Here is a 22,913-nt window from a genome sequence, read left to right on the forward strand (position 1 = left end):
AATAATCCTTGGTCATTAACGTTCAAAATGGCCCGGTCATTAAGGGGTTAATGCTCAAATAGGTGCGATGGTCGGGTGTCCACATACTTTTGGCCATATAGTGTATTATCGAAAATGGTCCCCTTAGACACAAGAATATTCCTATGCTACACATTAATAGCTGAGGGGAATAGTTTCCCTGGGAACCAATCAGCAAGCACAGGTTGTTTTATAATAACCTGTACAGTAGGGTCCATTAGTACACAGTTTGTATTATACTAACAGATCTCATGGCTGAAGGGTCCACTTCAGATAATAAAATTACTTTGAGAATTTGCTATAACGCCATTGCCTAAGGGCCTGTTCACATCAGCGATAGGTTCCATTGATGGGTTCCTTCAGACCATTCCGTCAAGGGAACTCCTCAACGGAAAGACAAACGGTCGACAGTCGACTGCGCTATTAATTCCATAAAAAAACGGAAACCTTACAGAATGAAGACAAACGGAAACCATTAGCAATAGAAGCATTACCATTTAAATCAATGGTAATGCAAACGGAAGCTATGGTTTCCCTTTGCCTTTCCATTGATGGGTTCCTCTAACGGAAAGGTCTGACGGAAACCATCAACGGAAACGAAACACTGATGTGAACACACCGTAATACAGTATATTCCTTAACCCTTTGCTGAATTTTTACAAAACTATATGTCATAGCCAGGAAGGGGGAGTATGGAGCAGGCTCACAAGCGGAGTCCAATCCATACCCTTGCTGTTTAACCACTTAATAGTGACCGAGGCATCTTAGCAGTTTTCCAGAATAATCCGGTCAATGAGACTTTGCTTTCAGATTGTTGCTTATTGTCTACCTTACAAATTGTTCTGCGTGTACGTTTTTCTTTCTTTAACACATTGCATTCTTGGATGTGTCAACCGAAGGCTCATTAGCTCATATGTGACAATACTGGATTTATTTTGTTATACTGTGCATTTGAAAAACTTTCAATAAAATTGTTATGATAGTAAAAAAAAATGGTAAAGCAGAAAAACTAAATAAATTTAGTATCACTGTAATTGTATCAACCTGCATAATAAAATTAGCATGATATTTTTACCGCACAGTGAACGCCGTAAAATCAAAACACAAAAAGCAATGGAAGATTTGCTGTTTTTTTTTTTAACATTCAACCCTGCAAATATTTTTTTTTTAGTTTTTAGTACATTATATGGTGCATTAAATAGTGCCCTTAAAAACTACATCTCGACTCGCAGAAAGCAAGAACTTATATGGCTATGTCGACTGAAAAAAGAAAAAGTTTTTTGCTCTTGGAATATGGGGAGGAATAAACAAAAAGGAAAAATGGCTGCGGCGGGAAGGGGTTAAGACACCTGCAAATGTAGGGTTTTGCTTTAAATAGGGCTATGTGTTGCCCACTTTAAAGTCTCTTGGTCCTCTATTCACCATGCTAGCAGCTGTATTGGCTAAACCCGAAATTTACATTTTAGATTTAATAATAAATACTGTATCTAATGAAGATACAAGGCCTGTCATATACTAAAATCTAATGAATGTGGTTTAGTGTGCCCGGTGGGTAGTATGTATACCCCAGTGTGTTTAGGTACTGTGTCGACAAAGCTTGAGGTTGAGGAGGGACATTACCACAACTGCATTGACTCAGATTCATCATTGTTATTTATATTGCTTTTTATATTGAACAGTAAACTTGAAGGTAATGTGAATTGATGCCTGCGTTGTCGTCCCTTCTACAATAGCCCATACGCCGATAATTAATTGCTGTGTGTATATTCTATCTCCAGAGATCTGCGGAATAACCTGATTAGTACCATCGAGCCGGGGGCCTTTTATGGACTTTCTGAACTGAGGCGTCTGTAAGTATTAATTCTGTTTGAATTACTTTGTAAATTGTGTTCACATCGACATTCTTACCACAGGGAATGGCAATATGTCACCAAGCAATAACAGCAGATCAGCTCCTGGCACAGGGCGTAAAATCTAACAGAGCTTTTTAGACATTTGTGGATGTGCTTACAACCATTACGTCTCCATGGAAGATGTTCAACCCTTTATGTAGATCATTTCCCCATCGCTACTGGAAAATACAAATATGCAATATTGGTCTACAAGTCATAGAACAAACATGTTGTATGAAGAACGTAAAGAATTATCGCTACTCGCTAGCCTAGGGAAATGTAGTGACCTTTATGAAATATGGGTCAAGTGGCAATACCACTACACCAACCTTGGCACCCTGTATTGTTGCTGTAGAGAAGAAAACCAAGGCTAAAAGTAGTTAACGATGATGTCTCATCTCAACAGCCTTTTCCCACATGTCATATAAAAACATTTGGATATCATAGGATCCCCCTCTATGACCCGGGCCCTCCATGTATTACATGGTTGGACATTCTTTTGAACAACCAGCCAGATAAATACCACATTTTTTTCTGCTATGGGCACTGAAATGTATGGTTAAAGGAATAAACAAGATATTGGAGCTGCACTGTAACAGGAACCAGAAAATGGTGGGTGGAATCTTGACAAAAAACCTCATGTAAACGTTGTGTAAACAATCAGTGGGTAAAGTAGTTGATGGCAGATATGTGTCATTGAGGCTTCTTGTCTCAGTATTGTAAGTAACTGGAGTTTGGGTCCTGGTTTTATGGGTGACTGAATAAGAAGGTCACTCCATACTCCATGCCTGATGTTGTCTACCTGGAGACCAGGTGTGTCAAGAGAGACCAATAAAGAAGACTGCCAGAGAGCTGTGTGGAGTGTGTGGTGTTGCAGAAAGACCAGACTGGGAGTGCAAAGCCGGAATTTACCAGAGTGCAAAGAGCAAGCACGTTTTGACTGAACCTACAAAGCTTGGTGAGAAGCACTGAACTTGAGTTGTATGTTATCCTGAAACTAAGGACAATTTTTATTTTCTACATTTTCTGCAAAAGCAAGCCTGTTTAATTACTGTCTGTGACTGTGCACAATAAACTCTGGACAACCATTTTACAGTCCAAACACAATCCAAGAGAAGTGGCAGCACTCCAATGTAGTAGAATAATCCAAAAAAGTTTAATCACCCAATGCCTTCAATGGGAAGGTGAAACGTTGCCTGTATGTTGGGTGATTAAACTTTTTGGGGTTTTTCTACTACATTGGAGTGCTGCCTCTTCTCTTGGATTGCGCAATGTATGGTTAGAGGTTAAGCTCTCCATATTGGAATTTTTGGGCTTTTATCCATGCAGGGACATTGTAAGCAGAGGGAACCCCATATGGTTTAAAGCATGATAGGACTTCTAGTACTTGGAATGAACAAAGTCTTGGAATGAAAACATTAAAAATGGCAGCTGACACTTGGCACATATAATATAGCAATTAACCTAATATGTACAGTAAATAACTGCAGCAGTAAAAGTGTGGCATTGGACTTCAATTTCAACTAGTATAAATCATAAGATTAATATCCTTGGAGTCCATCAAAGGAACCGATACACATTAGTTCAGCAATGTATTCTCTGTTTATAGTTTCCTTCCCACCCAACAAGCCCATTTTAAAGAAAAACAATAACAGTGGGTATATCAGTGTCATGCACCACCCTCCCAGGCCCTGCACTAGGCATTATATAGTGTATACATTTTGCACAGAGTGTTCCTTTAATTTTGCTTTATCCTTGACCGTTGATATGTACTAAATGAATTCAGGATAATTCAATCAATCAGAGTCTATTCATACTGCTTCTGCAGTATATGTTGGAGGTATACTTCGGGGGGATTTCTACAGTAAAAGTGTGGGCGCGGGACAGGCTGATTTTTGGGCTGTTGAAATACATATCCCTGTATGGACGTCAGGGATTTGTATGTATTAGTTTGTGAGGGAGGGGCACCAAACCGAATCTTTGCCCCTGGTTATAAATAAGTCTAGCATCATCAATGGTGCTGTGCTGAGTATGAACCATAAAGCCAACCATACACTGATGTTCAGTCAACAGCTACCTCTCCTGACTCCAGGTCATTGGAGTGTGTATGTTTATTTCAATGGGGAGAGGAGAAATGAAGAAAGTCTATCTTCAACTTACCTCCCAAGGGCATGTAAAAATCTAGCTTGCTGTTCCTATTTCCCCTGCCCCATGCACATTAGTTCCGTCGAATTATATCTAATGTGTCTGGCCAACATAAGACATTACTGGAATGTAAATCAGGGATTCTTCGAGTCTCCATCCAGCACCAAAGGTGTTTATTTGTGGTACCAAGCTCCATTTTTTTCTGGGAATCAGTGGGGATCCCAGCTTGCAATGGTATGCTATAACATAAAATGGATAACCCCCTTACATTAGCTTTTTATGACAATTAGATACCACATCTCCAGACCTTTTCTTGTGCCATAGCTATGTACCGAGACTACATGTGCTACAAGAAAGCATACAGAATAAAGAAATCTTTAAAAAGCAGTGTGGACTCCTTCAGAACATCAGAGACCATCGTCAATCTTCAAAATGAGATTTTAGATTGACCCAACCAGATACCTTGACCCAGACCATTATTTTAAACCTACAATATCAACATCTCAAGTGTTATTCAAGCTTCTAAATAAGAAAAAATCTTTATCCAAACTAAAGCTCGATGGAAAGAGTTTAATAGGGTTTATTAGAGCTGAGTAGTTTTGGCTCCACATCTATCATTTCATCAAGAGAGCAATCTGAGAGTCAACAAGCATGACTGTATTTTTGCAGAGATTATCGCTATTGTAAATTTGAGGCTTACATGTGTTCAAGCTGTTTATATGTTTTCAAGCCATTAAACAGTAGACTGAACAGTCATTCATGTTTAATTGTTCGGAGAGCACAGTTTGTTCTTGCTTCTGAAATACTGTAGGCGAAATTGCTGAGATCTATAGGTATTCCAGTGCACAATACCATAGTAAGCAAGGCCGTGTGCCGCTGTTACAAGTAGCAGATGGCTGTGATGCAAATTATGCAGTATTTTAATGTTAAAGTTTATTTATACTGTCACTAAATAAGTAGTCATTAAAATCTTTCAGTCCAGATCAAACCAAATAAAATGTATTTGACATCAAAGACCCAAAAATTAACAATGGAAGGTGGTGGTGGTGACACCAGAGTCTGTAAATTACTATATAACCTTATATCTAATGAATGAGTGGTTTTGTATCCAATATTGGATATAGGGTGCTTGTACACATAGCAGCCGTGCGGCAATGTGCTTCACCCGCACAACCACACAGTCAAAAATACGCACTGCAATTTGCTGTAAAAGATTTTGCAACACACTACCGCGGCACTATGGATGTGCACTCTAAGTGGCTTCAGCGCTAATTTGCATTTAAACTCATTAGAAGACATAATTCACTTTTGGGGGTTACAACATACAGGCAACTTGCTAATACTATTCAGTTTGGGAAAATTGCTTAAAGGGGTTGCTCAAGATTAAATGTTATCCTCTAACCACAGGATAGGTGATAGCACGCTGATCGGTGGAGGTCTGACCGCTGAGACCACCACCAATCACGAGAATGGGGGTCCCATTTCTCCAAATGAATGGAGTGGCAAACCGAACGTGCGACCTGCAGCTCCATTCATTCTCAATGAACGCTGTACTCGACTATCTCAGGGAGTCCCACAGACAGTGAATTGAGCAGCAGTGCACATGCTCGACCTGCCACTCCATTCATTCGGAGGAACGGGACCCCCAATTACTGGGTAAGTAATCTTCTGTTCACATGAGGTTGTGACATCCTGCTAAAAGATATTGGGGCAGATTTAATGTTCTATCCTAAATTTAGACAGGATATAACTATACCAGACCGGCAGAAACGATGGTAAATTTATCACAATGTTGCATGCTTTATGAAAAATGTGCAACTCCCTAGACATGTGAGACGGATTTATTTTCCTTATGCCTCCCATTTGCGCAAAAAAGTGGCATACAGTGAATTTTACAACTTCTAACCATGTCCCTTTTTCTAGACACTTTTGAAAACTGTTAAAGGTAAAAAAAAATTACTGAAACACAGAATAAATGTGGCGCACACCATGTCCACCATTGTGACCTTAGATGTGATCGATCCTGCGTGTCAGAGACACAGAAGTCATCTATGTGCTCTTTTGCCCTATGTGCAACTCATATACAGTTGTCTGAGTTGAGGTCTCGATTTTAACTATTTGTATTTTGTATTGTCCAATAAAGTTTCTACCTTTTCTATGCCTGTGGCATTTAAAATCAAGATAGTATATGACTCCTTTTTTCTATTTGCTTCAAATATATGGTGGAGTTTCTATTTTAATACTGGGGAGGTTAAAATTCACACTGCTGGTGACCTAGCCCATATCACTGACTGTTCCTGTGAGACATATGTTGATGCCATAACCATATATGTTGCTGTCACTTTGACATTACTAATGCTGTCTTGTCGTTAAAGAGCTTGAACGGGGTTAGATACAGTCCTACAAGCCCTCAGTGTCGCACATGACTTTTCAGGTCAATCAGGCACTTCGATTCCCGACAAATTTATTCGGACAAAATAGAATCTGACGGACGGTTTGAACAAATCGGACCCCAAATGAATTTCCGAAAATTCGCTGATCTCTACTGTCTTCTCATAAAAATTAAAAGATTGCTGACCCTGTCTCCAGTGTATACAGCACAAGCTGAAAAGTCATCTCTACAAAACAGGATGTGACATTTGTGAGCGATCAATGATCATTGTGAAAACGGAAATTGATCATACATGAAATAATCCTTGGTGCATGCATGGAAGTTTGTCCTTCTACTCATTAGTTGTAAACAGAAATCTTAATAAATGGAAGCATATGGCTACTCTGTGATCTCAATATAAACAGACCATCACAGATTTGTTCTAAAAGATTATTTTCTTTCTTTCAGTGATCTGTCCAATAACCGGATTGGATGTCTGTCACCTGAAATGTTAATTGGACTTAACAATCTTCACAAACTGTACGTACACGATTTATTGCAAAATGCTGTAATATGTTAATTTGATTAACTTGTGTATCCCTCACTTCAATGTTTAATGAAATCTTTTTGAGATCAATCTTCACTAGAAAAGACCATTTGCCAATAAGGGCAAACATTTGCCATCAGCTGAAAAGTATCCCTCAAGTGTTGGTTTGGATTGGTCCCCCAAAGGGCAAAACATTTCTGTCTCGGGCTATCTTTCTATAATGGCTAATAAAAGAGTCCATGAAGACTAGCAATGGATTATAAAGTCTTCTATAAATGGTAGTATAAGCAATGGTTATTACCAAAGAAATGGGTAGAATCTTGCAATAGCGGGTCGTTGTCAGGACTGGGTCTTCAGGCGGCAATAATGTTGGGTCAAAAACACACAGCAGCAGGATTAAATCATGAAATCATCTGTCAGAAGTAGGACAAACCTGCTCAGCAATAAATGGATATGAACACAACCAAAATGTTAGGCAAGAAAAAAAACACAAAACATTTTGGATCAGTAATGAATGATCCGGATCAACAAGCAGAAAGTGATCAATCCCAAGAGGCAAACAGACAGCTCAGAACTATTCTTACTAGCTGTTTTTGTAAAACTGAACATAGCTGACATTAAAGGCTATGTTCACATTCAGAGGCATTTTTTTTTTATTGCTCTCATGAATCAAATATAAATAGTAAAGACAAAGTCTTTAGTATCGACTGTTTTGTATCTACAGCTCCTATGCAGACATATGTGTCTTCATTGTAACAGACTACAGGCAAACCCTGTGTAGTCTGATCCTGCAGTCATACTCTCTTCCAACCGGTCTTCTTCTAAATTGTATACATATGGTGGATTAGCAATGAAGTAAGGGACAGATGAACGGCTTTTTACCACAAGATCAGACTACACAGGGTTTGTTTGTAGTCTGTTACCATGGAGACACATAGGTCTACATAGTTGTAGACACAATGTTAGGATATTTTTTATGAAGACTGTGCAAAACTGCTTAATTTTTTTTTTTATGCATTGGAGTATGTATTACAGAACCCAAATAGTCCATGTCGTCAAAGAATGTAAAAATTTCTGTACCCTGATACTTAGACCTTGTATTTGTTTAATGCGTTTTCATAAAACCATACAAACCAAAATTAAAATGTTCAAAAAGTATGTGTTGGTCCCCCACCACCTCAAGCCTTACCTCAGTCATTTCACTTGTTTTGGAGATCTGATTGAGTGATCACAGCTCAATAGTACCTTTCCTTTAATGGAGATTTGAAGCCAGTCATGAGAACCCTCTCCACCAATCAGCTAAGAAGGATATGTGGCTTACCATACAGTAAGATAGCATTCAATACCTGACTGTTTTTGAAGAGTTCAATCTGTTGACCGTTTTTCTTTAAAGGAGTTTTCCCATGGCAGACGTATATAGCATATCAAGGCTTTTTTTTTTTTGCATCTTCCATTGGCTTAAATGGAGGATGGCCTTGAATGCTTGTCTGCTTCTCTGCCGATAACAGAAATCTGGCAACCATGACATATTTTTATGGCTCTATTTGATGCATGATGCCATAAAGGTCTGTCATGAGAAAACACATTTAAGTAAATCATTTCAACAACATAAGTGATGAATCATAAGAAAATCTATGGGTTACATATAAATAGAATGGAATTTTTCATCCATTGAATAGAATATAAGGCAAGCAACGAATTAGCTTTATTCCATAACATTCCCTAGGTAACAGAAGGAGCCTTTCCTTTCTTCACTCCTCACGGTTTGTTTAGATCCAGATTGTGTCATTTTGAGGCCAAGGGAAAGTCTGTAGTTCCATCTTTTCTGGGTCGTGATGTGCACCCTTCGTGTTACTACCCTGAAGCTGCACAATTTGTTAGTGGGATTGAGAAAAATATCAATTAAATCACAATTATCCTGTTCGATAAGCAATATCCAGCTCCATATTTCACAATTTTATGTGCGTTTGTTACAGTTTATTGGGTGAATGTAGCCTCATGGTTTTTAGTATTAGAGGGCGACATTCACATAGGACGATCCTACATCAACAATCAGATTTGTAGCAGTAGTGAATGGGAATTAAAGCTTTGAGAAAGTGTCGTGAAACGGCCATAGGCCGATTGCTGTGTGTATGTGTCCAGTTTATACCCGCATGAAGATATCGAAATAACGAGAAGTATAAAGAAAATACTTTTAGTACTTCATCGCAACACTCATTTCAATGGGGAAAAAAATAATCAGAATTTCAGAACAAAAATTTATTTATGCAACAAAAAAGCATATGTGGCTTTTGCTGCAATACATAATAAAGTAATAGGTGACGTGGCATATTTCATATTTCTGCACAAAACATCGGCAACAAAGTACATTGCAATGCAAGTAAAAGGAGTTTTACAAAATTGCATTGATATGCTGCAGAGCAAAATCAGCGCAGAATTTAGAGCCTTGAGCTTGTTTTTCATGATATTTGTAATGGATTTCACACATTGAAATGCAGAGGATGAAATCCACAGAAAAATCAGCAATCCATGGCAATCCATGTCCATGGCAAATACCACATGTAACACATGTGGATTTTGACGCAGATTTGCTGTGGATTTTAAAGCCATATTCGCAACAGAAATTTTGTGCAACAACAGAACGTGTAGTTTACCCTTGCAGGCAGGGGTATTGCTATAGGGGATGCAGAGGTAGAAGTTGCAAAGAGGGCTTGATGCCTGAGGGGGCTTAAATCCCCCTCTGCCACATAAGACGACATCAGTATTATACAATACATGGTACAGGGAAGGTGAAGGGCCCTGGTAAAGATTTTGCATTGGGGAAAAGAAGATTTAGGTTACGTCTCTGCTTGCAGGAAATTATGGCAAGCTTCTCTCTATATGACCAGCTCCTTCAAGGGAAACTGTGGCGTAAATTATAAATAAGAATGTATCCTAAATAATTATAGTTTGGAAATTATAATGCCGCTCATGTACTCTAAGGGTTCATGCACCCAGCAAAGTCAGACCCTCTACGGTGACAAACGTTGCCTATGAAGTAAGTTTTTCACCCGAATATTCAGTTCTTTAGGGAAGAATATGGCGTAATATGTTTAGGGTTGCCACCAGGCCGGTACTCCATTGGCCCAGCTTGTAGGCTGCCCAACCCTAAGAATGTCAGTCAGGACTAGGTGAAGTTTGGGATTGGCGCCATTGGGAGTTTGAAGGCAAGGCAGGAGAGGCAGAGACATGCGCATGCTGCCTGCCTGAGCAGCCTCGATAGTGAGGAGAGGAGGTCAGAGGATACTGACTGGGTTACCGTGAGTCGATCTCTGTCTGAGACTCCCAGACCAAAGTCTTACTTAGTGTGAAGTCGTGCCCCCCAAACCACACCGCAACCAGACCCTCTTTACCCATGTTAGGGTATTATTATAAGAGTTAGCTTTGTGTCTGTTTTTTACCGCAATATGTGCAAAATAACAAAAAAACAAAACAAAACACAAAACTAGCACAAGTATATATACTCTAAACCGCCCCGAAATTTTGGGTGCGAAAGCTGGCAACTTTAAATAAAGGATCCCTTTGTGCAGTGTGTATGAGGTCTTATTGTGACCTTACGTAATTTTTTGTTTATTAATCCACAATGATAACTTGGGTTAATGGGCTCTTCTCTTCACTTCTATCATAGAAATTTATCTGGAAATATTTTCTCTACCATTGAATCTGATGTATTCAAAGAGCTCTTATCCCTAAAGGTCATGTAAGTAAATGTCTTACTTTTCTGTATAGTACTGTTTGATAGTAATTTCTGTTCTTTAACCCCTTCCCACCCTACCCATATTTAATAATGGTTTAATGGCGTTGTCCCTCTGCCAAAAACCTGTTAATTTACATGCTATATTTGATGGCACTGAGCGCTCCTGACAGCCCATTTCTGTACTGTGACAGGGAACTGAAATAATCAGTTTCCTGTCATAAACAACTCTTCGTAATGATCAATGTTCCCTATTTAAGAAGCCTAAATAAATAAATAAATAAAGATGTGCTCAGATAGTGTCTGACATGTCCCTTAGTGCCCTTGAATGGAGCTTTGTTGCAGTGCTGCATCCTCTTCATTGTCTGGATTGGTAGGGGTCCAAACAGACGGGCTCCACCGATCAGAAGGTGATGATATATCTTAGCATTCTCAAGATCGGTTGGGGTCCTAGTGATACGCCATCACTTTCTGTGATGGAAATACTCCTTTAATATATGAATGTCAATAACTGCTTAGGTCATTTGTGTCCAAATATTTGTGTCCAAATATTGTGTCCAAATATATGTTACAAAGTTTGAGCTTCACTGTGATGCTGAATACAAGTCTGGATTTCAGGCTTACATATACTATGTTAAACTCTTTTAGACCGGGGCGGGTTTTGGGCCTTCATGCCCAATGCGAAGTGTCACCTTTTTAAATGTCGCATTCTAAAGGTGAATTTATTTTATTTTATTTCTTAGTCTACCCAAATAATTTTTGTTTTCGTTTTTGAGCAACACGTAGGGCTTTCTTATTATTCAAAATTGGAGCGAATATCATTTAACTTTGTAGGTTCTCTAATTCTTCCATGCATAGAAATGCCATAAATTTGTACATTGCGTGACATATTACATCAATATAGCACCGGGAACAGAGACTCTATTTTAGTTTTAAATTGACTGCATCTCCCTTCCTTAGTTTTAGATGCAGCATCTGTACATGGATGTTAATTATCCAAGTACAGAATTTTTTTTAGTAAGGGAATTAAAGTAGATAAGTTTGGGGTAGAACAGACTAAAATTGGTGTTCGGGGGTAATGTATTTTTAAGGTATCACACATTCTGTGTGACCAGAACGTATTTATACCAGAGCAACTGACACACATGCAAAATGTGTTTGACTCAGAATGTCTATAATTGCTGTGTGTCGCTCTATTATTATTTTTTTAGGGTCTGTACACATCTGCATCAAGGCTTTCTGTTGCTCTGCCTCATCATTAAACAGAACAAGGAAAAACCAGAGCCATCAGATCCATTGCATGACGGAAACCAACGTTGCCTGACGGAACCCATATACTTAAATGGGTTTTGTCATGTTTCCATCATAGTGTCTGTGGTTTTGCCTAATTAAATAGGGCCATTTTTTTTTATTATATATTTTTTTAACAATGGGGCACAGGTTAGTAGGGAACACATTATCTATGTTCCCTCCTGCCCCTAGTCACAGATCACTGATAAAAGTGATCTAATGGTAACAGGCCTTTACATCACTGTTACCAGTAACTTTTATACACAGACATGCGGAGACGTTCATACCTCCAAGCCCCCTCCCTCTGACATAATTTATGACGTCACTGGGTTCCATGGCAATCACCATGGTCTGTATTTAGGTAGAGGAAGTTGTCTGTATTTGTTTACGGGGTCTTAAGGTCTGTATTTATTAAAACACCTGGGGTCTGTATTGATGTGGTCTAGGGGCATATATTTAAGGAGTCTGTAGTTAGGGGGTCTAGTGTGAGGTCTGTATTAGTTTAGGGGGTTTGGGTTCTGTATTTATTTAGAGGGTCTGTATTAGTTTAGGGGGTCTGGTCTTAGGTCTGCTCATTTTGGGGTGTGATAAAGGGCTTCATATCCACTACCTGTGATTTAAGTGCCGTAGGTTGGGGTGTGTCATATATAAATTGGTGAAGCATAAGATTAAATAATTCAGTGCTTCTCTTTACAGAATCCCTTTCTCAAAAGTGGTATGGGGTTTGTGCATATGAGATATGATGTGTATAAGATGTGCGGTCTGTGTATACGAGATCTGTTGTATACGAGATGTGGTGTGTGCATGTGTATGGTAAGGGCCTGTTCACAATAGTACTGTCGATGGTGCTATTGTTTCAGTGAAAAAAACTGAAACTTTATGGAACGGAAGCATTACCATTGAAATTAATGGTAAAGCAAACGGAAGCTATAGTTTCCATTCATCAGTGAACGGAACTCGAACGCTGATGTGAACAGGTCCTAAGTGATGTGTATGAGAGGTGCTGCATGTGTATGTTTCTTTTACCTTTTTATTGTGTAAGCGTCAATAAATCATCTGAACCAGTGCTATCCATATCATTTGTTTAGATTTTTTAACACCGAGTCGCTCATCTGTGATTGCAATGTGAAGTGGATTTTAACATGGGCAGAAGAAACGACTGTTCGTATCAGTGAAGACACAGTGTGCATGCATCCGCGTAAAGTCCAAGGCCGGGCATTTAATTCCATAGAAAAGACCCAGCTGACATGTGGTAAGCCGACCGTCCAGAGACTCCATGTGCAGCACATTTTATTTGCGTATTAGTACAATATATCATTGACTTTTTCAATGGGCTAACATGTATTATGTGTATGCATCAGTGGTCTGCTGTAGTGTTTGGATAGAAAGCAATATCAATAATTAGTTTTTCCCCTTTTTTCACATTGTTGATCCTCTCCACTGAACAATAAACTCTAGATTCATATTTTAACACCATTTTTCCATTATTCCAATAAATATTAACTATATTTAATGTCCAGAAACTTTGAACACACATTGCTTTACTTATTTTGCATTGACTCACATTTGCATGCGTTATAGCCATTCTCATCCAGAGATTCATTGAGTAGGCTTTTGACCTCACATTTGCCATCAACTCCTGCTGGTTCAGTCTCTTTCCAATGCTGTTTTTTCAGATTTTTATTCTGTGAGGTGTAGCCTTGACATCATAGGTTCAGTAAAATGATGTAGAAAAATAATATAAATCTGTCAGAATGCAATGCACCTGTATGACATTATTCCAGCTCAGCTAAGAAGTTAGGGAAGACCAGTAGAATTATGAATGCAGCTCTGAGAAATAAGACAGTAGGAGATACAGTGAAGGAAACAAGTATTTGATCCCTTGCTAATTTTGTAAGTTTGCCCACTGTCAAAGTCATGAACAGTCTAGAATTTTTAGGCTAGGTTAATTTTACCAGTGAGAGATAGATTATATAAAAAAAACAACAGAAAATCACATTGTCAAAATTATATATATTTATTTGCATTGTGCACAGAGAAATAAGTATTTGATCCCCTACCAACCATTAAGAGTTCAGCCTCCTCCAGACCAGTTACAACATGGGCAAGACCAAAGAGCTTTCTAAGGATGTCAGGGACAAGATCATAGACCTGCACAAGGCTGGAATGGGCTACAAAACCATAAGTAAGACGCTGGGTGAGAAGGAGACAACTGTTGGTGCAATAGTAAGAAAATGGAAGACATACAAAATGACTGTCAATCGACATCGATCTGGGGCTCCATGCAAAATCTCACCTCGTGGGGTATCCTTGATCCTGAGGAAGGTGAGAGCTCAGCTGAAAACTACATGGGGGGAACTTGTTAATGATCTCAAGGCGGCTGGGACCACAGTCACCAAGAAAACCATTGGTAACACATTACGCCGTAATGGATTAAAATCCTGCAGTGCCCGCAAGGTACCCCTGCTCAAGAAGGCACATGTACAGGCCCGTCTGAAGTTTGCAAATGAACGTCTGGATGATTCTGAGAGTGATTGGGAGAAGGTGCTGTGGTCAGATGAGACAAAAATTTAGCTCTTTGGCATTAACCCAATTCGCCGTGTTTGGAGGAAGAGAAATGCTGACTATGACCCAAAGAACACCATCCTCACTGTCAAGCATGGAGGTGGAAACATTATGTTTTGGGGGTGTTTCTCTGATAAGGGCACAGGACTACTTCACCGCATCAATGGGAGAATGGATGGAGCCATGTACCGTCAAATCCTGAGTGACAACCTCCTTCCCTCCACCAGGACATTAAAAATGGCTCGTGGCTGGGTCTTCCAGCATGACAATGACACGAAACATACAGCCAAGGCAACAAAGGAGTGGCTCAAAAAGAAGCACATTAAGGTCATGGAGTGGACTAGCCAGTCTCCAGACCTTAATCCCATCGAAAACTTATGGAGGGAGCTGAAGATCCGAGTTGCCAAGCGACAGCCTCGAAATCTTAATGATTTACAGATGATCTGCAAAGAGGAGTGGGCCAAAATTCCATCTAAAATGTGTGCAAACCTCATCATCAACTACGAAAAACGTCTGACTGCTGTGCTTGCCAACAAGGGTTTTGCCACCAAGTATTAAGTCTTGTTTGCCAAAGGGATCAAATACTTATTTCTCTGTGCACAATGCAAATAAATATATATAATTTTGACAATGTGATTTTCTGTTTTTTTTTTTAAATATAATCTATCTCTCATTGGTAAAATTAACCTAGCCTAAAAATTCTAGACTGTTCATGTCTTTGACAGTGGGCAAACTTACAAAATCAGCAAGGGATCAAATACTTATTTCCTTCACTGTAAGTACAGAAAAGCAAAATGTTTCTACCCAAGGGCTTGTCCACACGTAACGGAATTGCTGCAGAAAATGTTTGCAGCAATTCCATTGAAAGTAGCAGACTTTCCGCTGCGGCAAAATGCACCATTTCCTGCATTTTTTACTGCAGAAAATGGTGCGTATTTTGCTGTGTCTCTCTCAATGCTGGGAGATGGTGACATCTCCTCTGAAAAACGCAGCTATTCAGTCCTCTTTCCGCAGCAGGAATTGACATGCTGCGGTCTGAAAAATACGCACCGCAGGTCAACTTCGGGTTGGAATTTTTATACAGCGCGTGGATGATATTTTTTAAATTTCACCTACTTTGCTGCTACTGTATTCTGCTGGATATTTTCTATCTGCAATTCTGGACGGAAAATATGCAGCAATTCCACTACGTGTGGACAAGCCCTAATATCTTTATGTAAATGGTAAAATTTTGTCCAATAGTAAGGCTTGAAATGATCTGATTATTTTGGGTACCACGGTAGCCGCGGCCCATGAGTTTTGCTGGGCACTGCTATGACTTACTTTGTGTAGTTCTCAGTGTATCAGGCCAGCTACAGGAAATCTTAAATTCTCCTCAGACATGTACGGTTATTATTAAAAAAAATATTTACGTCAGGGAGCCCCAAACTAGCAGAGACCCCAACCCTAACCCATTCCCCATACAGGTGATACATAACCAGACCACGACAATCGCATTGTCACCTCTGCGGGCCGCGTTTGGCCACCATACCCTGGTGAAGTGTCATCCGTATGGACCACTTTAAAGATAGGTTCTGCAGGGAATATATGAATATTTACCCCTTCCTGACATTTGATGTATCCATACGTTATAGCCGGGTAGGGAAGGTATGGAACGGGCTCACAGAGTGAACACGCTCCATACGATGCGGGTGTCAGCTGTATGTTACAGCTGACACTTAACTGTAACGAGCACGATCGACCGCGATCCCGCTAGTTTAACCCATTAAATGCCATGGTCAATAGCGACCGCGGCATTTAAATAGTTAGAAAGATGGGGCGACCCCCTCTAGCAGCTCATTGCGCCCCCCGCAATGCAATCGCGGCATGGCGATGGTTGCTATGGCTGCCTGGGGGCCTAATGAAGGCCCCCAGGTCCGCCATTTTTATGCTCCTACTAAGCCCTGCCTCCGGCAGGGCTTAATAGAAGCCTGTCAGAAAGACGATACACTGCAATACATTAGTATTGCAGTATACCGTGCAAGCGATCCAACGATCGATGGTTGAAGTCCCCTTGGGGGACTAATAAAAAAAGTAAAAATTAGTCAAATAAAGTTTTCTTTTTATGTAAAAAAATATAAAAAAATTAAAAGTTCAAAAAACCCCCTTTTCCCATTTCCCCCTAGAGCATAGTAAAAAAAGAAATAAATAAACATAATTGGTATCGCCGCATCCGTAAAAGTCTGAACTATTACAATATATCTTATTATTATATTATTTAACTTGCACGGTCTACACCGTAAAAAGAAAAAATGTAAACGCCAGAATCGCTATTTTTTGGTCACCTAATCTCCCACAAAAAATTGAATAAAAAGTGATCAAACTGTTAAATGTACCCCAAAATGATATAATTAAAAACTACAGCTTATCCCGCAAAACATAAGCCCACATACCACTTAATCGACGGAGCAATAAAAAAGTTATGGCTCTCAGAATTTGGCGACACAAAATAAATTTAATTTTTCACACTTCGGTTTTTACTTGTAAAAGTAGTAAAATACAGAAAAAACTATATATATTTGGTATCACCATAATAGTATTGACCCGCAGAATAAAGTTAACATGTTGTTTTAATTGCACAATGAATTCCGTAAAAAACGAAGTGCAATAAACAATGGAGGAATTGCTGTTTTTTTTCATTTTCTACCCCACAAATTATTTTTTTACTGTTTCTTAGTACATTATATGGCACAATAAATGGCGCTATGGAAAACTACAACTCGTCCCACAAAAATCAAGCACTCATAGGACTATATAGACGAAAAAATTAAAAGTTATGGCTTTTGGAAGGTGGGGAGGAAAAAACGAAAATTAAAATCTGAAAGTTGTTTACGACGGGACCTCAAACAGCTAAGGTGGAAAATTCTGTCGGCTACTCATTTCCTCTAGGAAACATAGTAAGACATACGACCCCTGAAGTAATATAAAGGCAAAACCGATTCACTAGAGAGAGGCCCACTGCTTGTTAGCGGTTTTCTGTTTTAGCTCATAGAGCGGGTCCTAAGCGGCGGTCTACCCTCTATAACGTCCACGTGCCCTAATTGGGCAAATAGAAAATTTAGACCTTTGTAATATAAAAAAAAACATTTTCTTTCAATAACTTCATAACAGTGAATCCAAAAAAAGTTATTGTTTTGAACTAGTTGGATACTGTAGTGATAATATGGAAACTGGAACAAGACTCCATAAGTAAAAAAGATGATTTGTGAAGCAGCGTGCTTTAGTTTAATGTTGCCTCATATTGAGCTTATACTGCCTCATAATTAAGACAATAATGCGCCAGAAGGGAAAACTGGCATGAGGTTATGGATTATAATTGTCGCTAATGGCTTCCTGTATTTTTAGGAAGAATTATTTAATGCTTGTAATGTGACCTGAATAGGAGCCGCTGCTTCCTGTGCAATGAATCTAACCGCAGTAAATGTTATTGTTAGATGTTCCCTCAGCAGAGCCCATGGATGTGCAATATTCTCCAATTCTCATCCTGTTGACTAGTGCGTGCGTGTGGTCTCTTCATAGAGCTGCACTATGCACAAAAAATAAAATAAAATAAATAATTCTGATTTATTTATTTCTCTAGTTTATTAGACTAGTCTAACCAGGGTCACCTATTGCATACAGACAATAGAGAAAGTATATTTGCCTGAGCTGGACATAGACGTAATGGTTGCTGGACCACAATGCAGCTTGTATCTAGACCACACATGAACAGTAAAGTGGCCCTGAGGGCTTGATAGAGAAGGGCCAGTAGTAATTAAGCTAGGAATAGATGGTGACATCTCTCATATGTAACCACGTTGATATCATTATTGCTACCACAGCAGTGGGACCATCTGCTTCATATTATCCCATAAACATACTATATCGTTCTGTCAAAGTCACCTTCCACCCCTCACCCACTATTGGCAAATGGATGTGACACGTCTCTCTGACTACAGCAGGTTGCTATATGTTATGTTATGTGACAACATTGTATCCTATTGCAGTTAAATCATTTTTAGTTGGTTTAACTTCTTGAGGTCCCAACAAATTTTGACATCAAGAAAACAATTTGTTTCAATTTTGCCTCTTGGCATTCCGACAGCTATTGCTTTTTTATTTTCAGGTCATGGTAGCTTTGTGAGGATATAATGTTTTGTAGGACAAGTTTAACTTTCTTCAGGTACCAGTTTGTGGTGTACATGTATCTTAGTGTTTAATTTTTTTTTTCAATTTCGGGGAATTGCAGAAAATTTATTTTATTTATTTATGCCTGATCATCATGAAAGATATAATTTTGTTGTACAGGCTATTACAATTTTGATGATACCAAATATGTTGGTTAGTTAGTCTGCTGGGACTTTATTTTTTCAAAGGGGTTGTCTGCTTTATGGTTACAAGTGTTCCTTGACAATGAGCTGATTAACCAGCAGCGCCACCACCACAGGTGAAATACAGTATTACACAATGTCCAAATAAATCAATGGTTTGGCTGTGAATTGCAAGACAGGACCTACAAATCGGGAAAAGCTCTTCGTAACCGCTCTTCACTCTGGCCAAGACATGAGGATCCTGAACAGGGGACCTCACTCTACTAAATCCCTAACAGGGTATATGAAAATGGGTTTTCTAAACTAGACAACCCCTTAAAAGCATTGTATTTATTGCAAAACTTTGTTTGCATGTTTTTTCTCTGATATATTTTTTAATGTTAGTTTTGTTTCTTTTTTATTTTTGTATTATGATCTATTTCAACTGTAATATACTAGTATACATCTATGTATCAGTAAATTATCCTGTGTACAAATAAATACACAATCAGTTTTAGAACATACCTAAGCACGTTATGCTCTTACAACAGGAAACACGGCCAGACAGCCATGAGAACCTTCAATTACCCCTGAGATGTCTGCCTATATAAGGTATAGACACAGATTTTCTTTGCTCCCCGCCGACGTGTTCTTATCTGTCCCCGACATCCACGATCCTCTCCTTCTTCCTCCTCGACGTCTGGCGGCCGCTCTCTCTGCTGACATGCCACACTGGGTCTTATTGCCCTTGGTTTCTTAAAGGGCCAGTGTGCCATTATTTAAATTCTCATCTGTACCTGATATACAAAGCCCTGGCTCTCTGGATTCTTTACCAGAGTAATTTGGTTCCTCCAGTGTTCCTTGTGTTCTTACTATGTCATCTATTGACTTCTCGTGTTTTGACCTTTGCCTGTACCATAGACATCCGTGCCTGCCGGCTGCCCTGACCATTTGCTACATTATACGTTACAAAGCTCTGCCACGTGCCTTGACTTTTTGACTTACCAGACCACCCAAAATCTATCATGTCAGCAACCACCAAGGGAGACTACTCTGGCAGCAGCGACCTGTGGTTCCCATGCAGCAAAGTCCACATCCCTGTACAGGGGTTAAAGGGTGAAGACCAGGGGTTCCCTTAGACTCCACTCCCCGGAGTAGCTCCAAGTCAAATCCCTTGGTGAAAAGGTGAGTTCGCACCACCCCCTGCTGGCCCAGTGATAGTCAATTCTCCAGGCACTATGGGTCTCAGCCCCACTCTTGCCCTCACAGAACCTTTAATTCCACCGGCATGGTGTGGTAATCGCATCTTTTCCTATCTTGCATGCTGTCATTATTTATTTGCATTGTTTTTGCATTCTATATTTGACGTTGCATTTTCAGTCATTCAAATGCAGATTTTTCCGGGTGTCCTTTCTTTTAAGTGACATTTCTCCTGTTTAAATTCCTAATAGGGCAATAGTGGGGGTCCATTTAGCATTTATTAAGACCAGGGACATGTGCTCTCTTTTCTTTGTTTTGAGTTCTGCTGTGCTCATTGTTTGTACTTTTTCATGTATATTGTAATAAAGTAACTTAAATTATTTTGGTTGTGCAACTCTAGTAGCATTTGTCTTTCCTCTTCTTTTTGTGTAATTCTACGGGCACTGTGACTGGCTCTTTACTCCTTTGTCTCAGCACTTATATGGTGTGATCAACTTTGATCGTGGCATACAAGTGATTCTCGGATCTCCACCGTTAGAGTGGGACAGCAGCTCTGAATTATAGCTGTTGTCCCACTTCTGATTGCACGGGCATGGAGGCCATGCTTGTGTGATCAGCAGTAACACACTTCACCATGAGGTAGCTGTCTCCCTCCCATGACGGGCAAGGTGGAGGTACTCCTTAAAGGGAATGTGACGGTAGAAAAAAATTTTTTTTTTTTTTAGTTAAACAATTAGTGTATAGGTGATTAAACATTGTTCTAATTTTTTTAATTTTTTTCACGAGTCAGGAAATATTATAAATTAGATTCTAATTTATAATATTTCCCAGTGCTGGTCACTAGATGGAGCAATTCCCAAAATTGCAGCATTGCATGTGGTAAAGCAACCACATTGCTTTATGCTGCAAAATTTGAGAAAACGTACTCGCACTAGTGAGCTCTCAGAATCCCCCCTCCTTTATCCTGGCTAGTGCCGGGAGAAACGAGGGGATTGAACGGTCAAACCTCCTACACTGTGTGTCGCCATTTTTTGAGCTAACACACAGTGTAGTAGGTTTACATACACTAGTAAACACACAGTAAAACACTTACATACACAGAAATAACTTACCTGCTCCTGCCGCCGCCGCTCCCTCCGGTCCGTCCGCTCCGTCTGCTACCTCCCGCTCCAAGTGCACATGTCCGGAAGCCGCGACCGGAAGTAGTAATCTTACTGTCCGGCCGCGACTTCCGGTCCACAGGAAAATGGCGCCGGACGTCGCACAGTTCAACTTGGACTGTGTGGGAGCGGCGCATGCGCCGTTCCCACACAGACGGCGTACAGCATAGTGGATGGAACGGGCCCCGTTCACATTCACTATGGGACTGTATGTGCCGTATTCCATGTCTGTATGTGTCGTTAATCGACACATACAGAAATGGAAAAAAAAATGGCAGCCCCCATAGGGAAGAAAAAGTTCAAAAAAGTAAAACACAAACACACAAATAAATATAAAAGTTTTTAATAAAACACTAAAATCAAACTGATGTAAAAAAATTTTTTTTCGTGACACTGGTCCTTTAAGACCTGTAAGTGTTATTTGCACAGAAAATCTTTACCTACTGTCTAAGAATAGTGGAAATATAAATTGACAGAAGTTCATCTAATGGCTGCCTGTTGTGTGTAGTAAACTCATTTATGTCTCCCATTGTCTTTATACGCAGTCAGAATATAAAAACACAATCATATTTTAGCAGTCCACTTTCTGTACACCATGCAAAAAAGAAAAAAAAGAGAGAAATAAAAAACAACTCATACAATGAGACAAAGGATTGAGGTGTATCACATTGGAGTGCAACAGGTAGCCCCCAGGGCCACTAGTTGTTAGTCGTTCTATTTACACATTCAAAAGCTGTTTATTATCACTTACAATATACTCCAAGCTTTAGAAAAATCATGCTGTTTTAATATAAATAACAGAAAGGGGCTTATACTGAAAAACAATAAACTGTGAACTTCTTTATGTTCATGGAAAGTTCTTCCCTCTATCTAGGCGACAGGAATTTTCAGCTCTGAACAGCATGCTGGGGAGATTATCACGAGAAGATGGTTTTGAATTAATGTCACAAATCCCATATAAAATAGCAGAATTAAAAGCAGATGTTTTGGAAATTTCTATATACATTTCTTATAATCTATTTATGACATCATCCTTGAGGGATTTAATGGTCTCCTCTGGAAAATAGTTTCAGAAAATTTATGTAAGTTTAGTCAAATAACAAAATGGAGCATTCTTAAAAAGTTCACAAGGTGAAAGAAGCTGTGAGGCCTAACGTCTCTTTCCCGCAATGTGAGATACCAATGTTATATTAAAAGGAACAATATTTTTTTATTATTAATGAACAAATTATACAACACACAAAAGGTATATACATATTACAAACAGACCTCACATTTCTAAAAGAGTCACTTCAGTCGTGTATTGGTGGTATATAGAACATGTACTTAACCAGTGCAACCTAATGGTAATTTTGCCATGAATAATTGTAGAAAACAATTAATTTTATTAGATAGATAGATAGATAGATAGATAGATAGATAGATAGATAGATAGATAGATAGACAGACAGACAGACAGACAGACAGACAGACAGACAGACAGACAGACAGACATATAGATAGATTAGATAGATAAATAGATAGATAGATAGATAGATAGATAGATAGATAGATAGATAGATAGATAGATAGATAGATAGATAGATAGATAGATAGATAGATAGATAGATAGATAGATAGATAGATAGATAGATAGATAGATAGATAGATAGATAGATAGATAG

The 22,913-nt window shown here is 39.2% G+C and overlaps 1 protein-coding gene across 1 annotated transcript in view; it reads left to right on the forward strand.

Annotated features, from left to right (window-relative positions):
- The window catches only part of ADGRA1 (adhesion G protein-coupled receptor A1), a 534,808-nt gene that overhangs the window by 111,858 nt on the left and 400,037 nt on the right, over positions 1 to 22,913 (forward strand). Inside the window, exons 3-6 of the mRNA XM_075843229.1 lie at positions 1,797 to 1,868; positions 6,895 to 6,966; positions 10,641 to 10,712; positions 13,085 to 13,248. Of these exons, the coding sequence (XP_075699344.1) occupies positions 1,797 to 1,868; positions 6,895 to 6,966; positions 10,641 to 10,712; positions 13,085 to 13,248 (380 nt within the window). The remainder of the gene's footprint in view (positions 1 to 1,796; positions 1,869 to 6,894; positions 6,967 to 10,640; positions 10,713 to 13,084; positions 13,249 to 22,913) is intronic.

Source organism: Rhinoderma darwinii, chromosome 11, assembly GCF_050947455.1.
Source record: "Rhinoderma darwinii isolate aRhiDar2 chromosome 11, aRhiDar2.hap1, whole genome shotgun sequence".
Classification (NCBI taxonomy): Eukaryota; Metazoa; Chordata; class Amphibia; order Anura; family Rhinodermatidae; genus Rhinoderma; species Rhinoderma darwinii.